Consider the following 9,060-nt stretch of genomic DNA (forward strand, 5'->3'; position numbering starts at 1 on the left):
TAAAATTTCGACTCATTGTAAATAGTCATCACTAAGCATTAGTATTGATTAGGCTTTGGTGCAAACAGAGGCCGAGCATTGCTAAGGCTTGGTGCCTTAGAGCAACATTTTTCTTTATTTTCTTTTCTTTTGTTTCTTTGTTTGCATTAGTGACTTATTGCCGATTACTTAAGGATTATGGTTAGCCCTTTAATCCTCGCGGTACGATACTTGGGGTCCAATTACTTCCCCTTTCTTTAACGGTCGTGCTACATTGCGCGTTAGTTACACATCTAAAAAGCTTCAAATTAAGTCCATGGTGATGGTCTTGATTGATTTAACCCTAGCCTATATCATATGTTTGAATCACCATTGGCCCCTGTTGGACTACAGACCACCTCTCAGAACTTTGTTTCGATCTTTGATGAGGTCAAAACCTATGACATCGGACGTTCTTGGATCTGAAACTTTTGGTCAAGAACCCAAACCCTACCACAAAAGCGTTTGAGGTCCACCAGGCTAAGGGGTTCAGAGTTGAGGGTTTTCGCAATCTAGAAAAGTTTGCGCAACTCCTTTCTTGGTCGTCGTGATGCGATGGGAGAGGTTCACAACCTTCGACTTGGCAAGCGCCAGGGATGCAACAAAGGATTTTGTCACCTCATCAACGGAAGCTGTTTGCATTGAGGAGGAAGACGCAAAGGACTTGTTTGAGTTTTGCATCAATGATGCAGCAGAGGATGACTGGTTTGGTGTATACATTCGATGGAGTGGAGAGGTTGAGTTTTGGTAGACTAAAGGCCATGGAAAAGCAGAGATCAAGATTTGGAGCGGCAGTAGGTTTAGGGTTTTGGCTGTGCGCAATAGCTGCAGCGGCCTTAGAACTTTTGGTGGAATATTTAGGAGCACACATGAAGTTCTCTTGATCACGCTATGAGATACATTAATACATAAGACTTTTTTTTTTTTTTTTTTCTCACAACAAAATAGACTTGAATTATGTAGTAAAATGATAACAAATAATAATGTGTAATAAAAAGAGAACTTCCATTATTTCTCATTACATATAACAATGTCAGAATTCAGAAATAAATTTTACTTTTGTAAGTCTCACGAAATTCGATTGTCTATAACTTTCCGTGGACATTTATATACCATACATACACATAACACACATTTGTTGACATTTTCCAGCAATTGCGAAAGTTTTATTGGCAGGAACGTAACTTAACAGGCTTGACAGGAACGCAACTTAACAGGCTTGACAGGAACGCCTTAACCAAACCGCATATTCATTTGTGGCGTGCGCTTCTGATAACTACATCCCTTGATTCCACCTCTATATAAAACAACACCAGATAACTAAATAAGGTTATATCTATATAAACTTAATTATGTTTTTGAAAGGAAAAAAAAAAACTTAATGAAGAAGCTTTACTTTGATAGTAACTTGGATATTTTGCTGGACAAGTTGATGAGTAGTAAGAAGCTTGATGGGAAGTCTGATGGCTCTCATAACTTCTTGATCCATATGACTTCACAGCTGTGGTTGAATAGGTTCGTGTTCGAACAACAACTACAGAACATCGAAACAGAAATATATAAGAATTCCAACAAAATGAGGAAAAGAAAATGGAAAGAAAGACAAGCATAGATAAAACAAGGCAGGCTACGGTTCCAGGCCGTACCTTGGGAATTTGGGGGAGCTTGAATCCTTGAATGCGTCTCCCGAGAGCTTCGTGGTTCACGATCGCGTCTAACGACTGATGAGCTTGTTGCATGCTCTGCAAAAAAAAAGATAATGTTTCTGTATTCTGGCCTTTTACATAAATTTTACTCCATATATAGGCAATTCATGATGGCTTATGAAAGTGAGAACAAATATCAACTAGATGTTCATGGCTTAATTACCCTTTGATGACTTGTGGGTAAGTCGAAGATTTGATGATCCTCCGCTGGAGCTTGTTGTAGTTCTTCGTTCTGCAAAAGTTCAACCATCAAAGGAAGAAAAAAGAAAGAAGATGAAGAAGATTTCAAATCTGGAATTGCGCTGACTTTTTTCTATGTTGTTTTCTTATTTGATGGATTCTAAAATGAATACAGAGAATACAGGTACGGACTGATCATAATTATGATTACTTGATGTTAATTGTTCAAATCATTTGATGTTAAACTTATTCACTAGCAGCTAGACTACTGCTGGCGATGTTTAAAGTCAGTAGATTGTTTCTTCCTTCTCTACAATCAAAGATCAAACACATGAACGTAATTAAAGAAAAGGGATATCCAATTTGAACTCATTTCTAGTCTAGCTGAAGAGAAAATAATACAACCAATTAAACTTATGTTTATATGGCTACAAAGTATAGAATTGATCAATTACCTCTTAAGCCGTGGGCAAGGTCGACAACCTGACGAGGAGTGCCTTTTACTTGCACCTCCGTCGTCCTTTTACTTGCACCAGCTCCATCAGTGTGACGGAGGGTCACCTTAATCTGGTCTGTCTTGACATGATTGCCGCCACTCCTGCGGCTCTTCTGCTCAGATGTGTGCTTCCTCTGCATCAACCCCAAAAGGAACCACGCACAAAATTCATTTATAATCACACACGCATGTTAATTAGATAGATCATGAAAATAAAAAGACTAGAACACATAGAGATCTATTCGTTAGAGCCGTGAGAACTCACCTCGCTCATTGTCAGTCTCAGACGCCGGGTTGGTTTCTTGTTACTTGATATGAAGACTTTAGACTTTTAATAGAGAGAGAGAGAGACAGAGGAGAGACTAAAAGAAAGTCTTTTCACTAGAAGGGGATAGCTTGTACATATATACAAACAAACACGTATATACAACGCATATATCACAACAAAGATTCTTCACTTATATATTGTAGTTCATCAATCTAAATCACTTTGAATTTTTCCCCGGAATATTGACTTTAATACATTTTCATGGAAGTTGGTTAGAAGAAGAATAAATCAACGGTCCCAAATTAACCTCTATGCGTGTAGACAAAAAAGAAGGAACTTGGCAAAAAAAATTATTTAGGTAGGGCAAACACATAAGCCACGTAGTACACCTAGGCAATAATGTCTCTATATTTATTGTTTTGTCCTCCAAAACGACCCATGTTTAATTATGATGAATATTAAAACACTCATATAAATATGTAATGATTGGCCGGAATGTACGGTCACGTGACGCGCCTGCCTTATGGAAGAATTTCTCGTTTGGGCAGACCAAACCTCATCTGCTCTAGCTGACCCAAGCCAGTCATAAGAAGACAAATGCCCTTTTTTTCAATTAGATATTTTGTTATGGTGTCGAAGAGATAACAGAGAGTCGACCTATCTTAACGGGAAGACCTCTCTCTCTCTCATCAATTCTACAAGCTAGGTTCCTTCAACAAAACTTCAAGGAAGCATCATCATCAGCAACCATCAAAGCCACCGTGCGGGTAACCTTGGGTGGCATTAGCACTGTTGCCAGTCGCGGCCCTGCCAAGTTCTCCCTTCATCTACTTCCATTATTTTCTATGCTCTTCAAGATGCATATCATATATTTGACGTCTTGCGAGTAATCCTCATCATTTTGGGAACATGTTTTAATCCTTAGCACTATTGGGCGTCGTGACCTTTCCTAGTTCTTTCTGCATTAATTTGACGATCTCCCATCTCTTCATTATACTTCCATTTTGATGATGCATGTATTCTTTTATGTGTTGTTGTGAGTAAGCCAAATTGCGGGGCTCGGTTATAATCCCGACCACTATTGCTAGCCGCGAACTTTCCCAGTTCTCCCTCCATTTCCCACTCGAACTTAATTCATCAACTTCTATTAATTTTATGCATGCTTTTGATAATGTATTCTCTGATGCATTTGCGGGTCAGGCTTCTTCTCCATCTTCTTAATTTCGCTTCATCTACTTTAATTTCTATAATTTGGATGAGTTATTCTTTGATGTGTGTGTGAGTAAACTGACTAAACTCCATTGACAAGGTAGGGTGTTCATATATACTTACATTTGATCCCTATAGCAACTTATGCAAGTGATTAATCATACTGTAATGAGTGTGTGGACATCGAAGGTATTCTTGGTTGAGACTTCCACTTATTGAATAAATCTTCCAATATATACGGCCGGTCGTGTCTTCAATTGTAAACTAGCTCGTTATGCTAAACTTATTTATAGGCGTTGTAATTTCTTAGTTCAATGATCATGGATTCTGCGCGCTTCATACGTACATAATTCTGATACCAAATCATACATTAATACTCGCTCACAAAGTAGCATTTTTTCCTTTAAGTTTCTCTAGCTGTCTTGAAGAGCTATACATATAAGTTCTTATGTAAATATAGCTCACTTATTTGACTCTTTTAAAGAGTTACAAGCAGCAACTTAACACCCCGGATAAGCATAGCACTAGCTTTACCAATGGAGAAAAGATTATGCAACAGCCACCACAGCACTGCTTTTGCTGTGCCTTTCTGATCTTTGCGTCCCTTGATTCGCTTTTTAGCTCTCGCAATTGCACCCCTAAAACACAATCACAAACCAAGTAAATCAAAATCACAAGAGACTGATGATCATGTTGAGAAAAATTATAATGTTTCTTTGATGAAATTAAAGACTTTCTTTTATTGTTGTTGAAAGTACTGAAATTAAAGACTATGTTAATCTTGGTACGTAGTTAATACAAAAATTAGGATGCAGGCTTACGGAAACAAGTATTCCTAAACTGAGTATTACAGTCCAAGTGAAAAAGAAAACCATTTTTTTTTTCTTCTGAAAAAGAGACCAAATCAATGCAGAAAAAGGAGAATAGGTTTATATCCAGATGCATTCTTCTTTGTACTACTATAAATATTCCCTAATTTGGAGAAGAATGCATCTGGGAATTATACTACACACCTATTCTTGACATGGTATCAGAGCCCATCAAAGTGTGAAAGGTAATACAATAGTAGAGCTAATTAAGAGCTATGTATGAAAGATGATACAAAGGTAAGTAATGCAACTACATTAATGCAGTAGATTTCATGTCTGTTGTAGTCCAGGTTTGCTGCTTGAATGGAGCAGCTCACTCAACATATCGGAAACTCAAACTCTTATGATTAAAACTCTTCGTCTTGTTTTAATTTTCTTGTTCCTTCCTTCCCTACAACCGATAATGGCTGATCGATCAGCTATTAGCATGAGTTCCAGAACATCGTAATGAGTTGCGTAACATATAACCACCACTCCTTCGGACTAGATTGTATGTTTAATTATCATAATTATCATCATATATCCGCTAACTTCTTTTTTTTTTTTTAAATTTCTCCAAGTGTACGAAAACTTCAGTTTAAGTACCAGAAATTAACTTTTAAAAGATCAAGTCTGTGTTGGACGTCTAGCTAAGCTTTCACTGTGGTTCCTTCAAAGTTGCTATACTATAGGTGTATATAGGTTGATCGAAGCAATAATCCGGTGACTTTTAAGAATGGCAATTCCAAATTAGCGGTTGGTACAAAATTTATATTATATGAACAAACTCCGATTAAAAATACCTGAGTTACTAGAATAGTTTCCTCTAATTGATCTTGCTGTTCCATAATGGCCCCCTGCATAAGCTCAACGGCCAAAAAAGAAGTCGGTTATATCTGAGTTTGGTACTTAAAAGAAACAATGAGAAGAACAAAAACATGGGTAAAGAAAGTCTAAGACCTTAGGGTTTAAGGTTCAAACGAGCATTGTCATATCAAAGGTCTTTGAAACAGAAGAGTGTTCCAAGTATGCATGATTTTGCAGTATGAAGTCTAGATAGATGTAACTACCTGGTGAACCTTGAAACAATTCGAGGAGCTGGCTAGGAGAGCCCCTGATTTGGATCGACACATCCATCTGGTTTCTATCGACACTCATCCCGCCCCTCCACTCCTGCTTGCCTCTGTTCGATCTCTGCTGTGTTGAAACAAGAAATATAGATAACCCATTAATCGTCTCTCACCATTAACACAGTTAAATATAGTAAATCGAAAACAACTGAAACCCAGAGACCGGTCTTTCAATCGATGTCTACGTGGATGAACTTACATAAGCCATTATCGGTTTTGGCTGGTTCATTAGTTTTCTTTACGAGCTGATCGAGACCAATTCAGATTTGATTTCTTAGTTCGAAAATACTGCATGCTTACTTTATATACGCAATGCATGATGATGATGGGAAAGCTATAGGCTCTCGAGAAGTGCATTTGGTAATGAACTGGAAATTTAGCTGAAATATTATATGAAGTCCAACACTGTATGAATGTAAGCGTCTCTGATAGGGATACATAATCAACTGCTGCCACTATAATATATATCTCTGGGTGTTAGGTATTTGATGATGATGGATGAGAAAGATTGAAGATTATTTTAACAGCCTCAACTTGTGGTTTCTAGGAAGGAATCGAAAATGGTAACCAACAATACATTGTCGTGATCTTATGATTATTGATCACCAAGAAATTTCCAATATCTGATGATTATGCTGTCGTTATGTACGTATAGGTGAATCATGAATGAAAATCTTGTAACTTCTTTATATTACATTCACGTCGCACTTGAGTTAAGAGGTAGTTATCATCACTAACGACTTCATCAGTTATATATATTAGTGCGCTTCGATTTTTCCACAATGCATTGTCATCCAAGAAACCTAACAGGAACTTTACAGGACTGTACCGTCTGTACGTATCAATCATCTAATCATCTATAGTATAGCGCGTTAACGTTCTTGCCTTCAAATATCTTTCAAGAAATTAAACTAACATCTGTCATATAACAAAAACCAATAACAGAATGCATCATTAATATTTATTGAAATGCAGTCAATTCATAAAAAGCTGGTTATGTAAGTTAGTAATTAAGATATTTCATATACATTTTTTCTTTGCTTATCCATTAATGATTCTAGGTTTATAAGTAACGTACATTCATCCTCAAGTTGAGACTTGAGAATAGGTGACACCGTATCCTTGAAGCTAATATGGCCGACTCATTGTGAACTGCTAGCTAGTTTGTTGTGCTTAATACTTTTGTAGGTGTACGTTGTAATCTGTATAGTTTAATTACCATAGATTTTAGCTAATTAAGACACAAAACTATTAAGTTAATGTTTGTGAGTTGTACGTACGTTTGCATTAAGGGTTCAAATCTCACAAGACATTATTAGAAAAGACATTCGAAAAGAGTGACGTGCAGATTAAAAATAATAGCACAACATCATTCTCATAATACATGGAAAATAAAGAAGATTTACATTGCGACAGAGAATATACAAGAGAGTACCAGGCCACATGATGTATCACACCTTAGTCTATAACATAATTTCCTGTTTGTAGCTCTTAGAATGTCGAAACTTGAAAGTCCCTACTCACTTGAAGAGCTACGACTTCTTATGCATGTACATGCAGATTCTTTATTTGTCACTCTTCATCAAGTTAAAAGCAGCAACTTAACACAAAGGATAAGCATTCCACAAGCTTTACTAAAGGAGAGAAGATTATGCAACAACCACCACCAGACTGCTTTTGGTGTGCTTTTCTGATCTTTGGATCCTTTGATTCGCTTTGTAGTTCTTGCAAGCGTGCCCCTTTAACAGAGTCACACAAAAAATTTGATAAAAATCTCAAGAGACTGATCAATCTAAAAAATTTGAGCAAGCAACTAGAAATCTTGCTTTTTGATGGTCCGGTCTATCCTCTCTTTTGTATGACGCTGCATGTATGGTTCACTCTGTTGTTCTTTGCTTAGGTTTTTTCTTGATGAAAGTTCTATTGCCAAAAAAAAGAGAAAAAGACCAACAAATAGTTTCCTCTAGCTCGTCCGACGAGTTTTACTTTTGAAAGTAGTAAATTATCTATCGGATGTCTAGCTAGATCGAAAAAGAATGATACCTGAGCTTCTAGAATAGTCAGGTTCACAGTATGAGCAATTGTTTCCTTCCATTGATCTTGCTGTTCCATCATAACCCCCTGCATAAGCTCATCGCCAAAAATATATTTTTGAACTGTAGATTAGAAGAACGGACCACGACTTCGACTGAAAAATAACACTTGAAGCATCATTTTGCAGTGTTAACCGTAGATCTAACTACTACCTGGTGAGACTTGAAACAATTGCTGCAGCTGGGAAGGAGATCCCCGGATACGAATCAACACATCCATCTGGTTTTTATCGACTCTACTCCTGAACCTCAACTCCTGCTCGCTTCTGTTCGGTGTCTGCTGTATTAATCCAAGGAAATTGTAATTAGCACATATAGATAACTTATAAATCGCCATAAACATTTAATTAATACATATACATAATTAAGAGGAAAACATAGAGATCGGTCCATCAATCTTACATAAGCCATCGGATTTGGCTCGTCCATTAATTAGTTTCTTTACTGAGAGTCTCAGATTCACTTTGGATTTCTCAGTCCCCCAAGACTGCGTACTAGATATATATGCAATGCAAGAACATGGGAAGCTAGGCCCAGGAAATACATTAGTAATTAACTGGAAATTTAGCTGAAATATTATATGGAAGTCCAGGGACTAACACTTCTGTTGCTTGCCATGCACGCTTCTCATATAGGGATACGTCAGCTGCCAAAATAATAGATATATCTGGCCGGGTGTTAGGTACTTGTTGCTGGATGAAAGAGATTGTTCATTATTCTAACAGCCTCAGCTTGTGGTTTGTGGAAAAATGGTATTAAGAATCAATAAATTGATTGTCTTATACCACAAAGATTGAGCATAATATCGTAACAGCAAGAAATTTCCCACATATTGGGATGGCGATTATGTTCTGTCGTTATGTGTAGGTCAATCATGAATGTCGAGCTTGTAATCAATTAAGGTTGCATGCAAACCCCACTTTAGTTAGAACTTCACTAATAAAATTATCAATCTACATCCTTTAAAAAAAATTTATCAATCTACACTTGTTTAAGTATCGATCTTGTACCTGAACTTAACTTAATTAACTTGACTAAATCGACCTATCTTCCAGTTGTAAAACTCCCATATATCCTCTGATAATAACATTTGTTTCGGTCGAACTAAAAGA

At 36.9% G+C, this 9,060-nt stretch overlaps 2 protein-coding genes across 3 annotated transcripts; both read right to left on the bottom strand.

Annotated features, from left to right (window-relative positions):
* Positions 1 to 1,098: 1,098 nt before the first annotated feature.
* LOC101298572 lies at positions 1,099 to 2,825 on the bottom strand. Of its 2 annotated transcripts, XM_004291595.1 has the most exons (6): positions 2,666 to 2,803; positions 2,360 to 2,534; positions 1,888 to 1,956; positions 1,665 to 1,760; positions 1,415 to 1,552; positions 1,099 to 1,315 (listed from the first exon to the last, which is right to left on the bottom strand). In XM_004291595.1, the coding sequence occupies exons 1-6, from the start codon at positions 2,672 to 2,674 to the stop codon at positions 1,269 to 1,271; spliced, it is 534 nt and encodes a 177-aa protein (XP_004291643.1). In that variant the 5' UTR covers positions 2,675 to 2,803; the 3' UTR covers positions 1,099 to 1,268. The 2 variants fall into 2 exon arrangements, with proteins under 2 accessions (XP_004291643.1, XP_004291642.1); XM_004291594.1 differs by having other exon boundaries at positions 1,208 to 1,552; positions 2,666 to 2,825.
* A 4,408-nt stretch (positions 2,826 to 7,233) lies between these two features.
* LOC101299057 lies at positions 7,234 to 8,420 on the bottom strand. The gene is made up of 4 exons (XM_004291596.1): positions 8,351 to 8,420; positions 8,102 to 8,228; positions 7,899 to 7,976; positions 7,234 to 7,594 (listed from the first exon to the last, which is right to left on the bottom strand). Exons 1-4 carry the CDS (start codon positions 8,375 to 8,377, stop codon positions 7,443 to 7,445), a joined length of 384 nt encoding a protein of 127 aa, XP_004291644.1. The 5' UTR covers positions 8,378 to 8,420; the 3' UTR covers positions 7,234 to 7,442.
* Positions 8,421 to 9,060: the final 640 nt, after the last annotated feature.

This window comes from Fragaria vesca, linkage group LG2 (genome assembly GCF_000184155.1).
Source record: "Fragaria vesca subsp. vesca linkage group LG2, FraVesHawaii_1.0, whole genome shotgun sequence".
NCBI classification, from domain to species: Eukaryota; Viridiplantae; Streptophyta; class Magnoliopsida; order Rosales; family Rosaceae; genus Fragaria; species Fragaria vesca.

Excerpts from the sequence above, each read along its gene's own strand:
- LOC101298572 (XM_004291594.1), bottom strand. Across the intron at positions 1,761-1,887 it reads TACCCACAAGTCATCAAAGG|AGCATGCAACAAGCTCATCA; the intron begins GTAATTAAGCCA and ends TTTTTTTTGCAG. Across the intron at positions 1,553-1,664 it reads AGCTCCCCCAAATTCCCAAG|TTGTTGTTCGAACACGAACC; the intron begins GTACGGCCTGGA and ends GATGTTCTGTAG.
- LOC101299057 (XM_004291596.1), bottom strand. The coding sequence starts at position 8,377 with ATGGACGAGCCAAATCCGATGGCTTAT. Across the intron at positions 8,229-8,350 it reads AGCCAAATCCGATGGCTTAT|CAGACACCGAACAGAAGCGA; the intron begins GTAAGATTGATG and ends GGATTAATACAG. Across the intron at positions 7,595-7,898 it reads TGACTATTCTAGAAGCTCAG|GGGCACGCTTGCAAGAACTA; the intron begins GTATCATTCTTT and ends ACTCTGTTAAAG.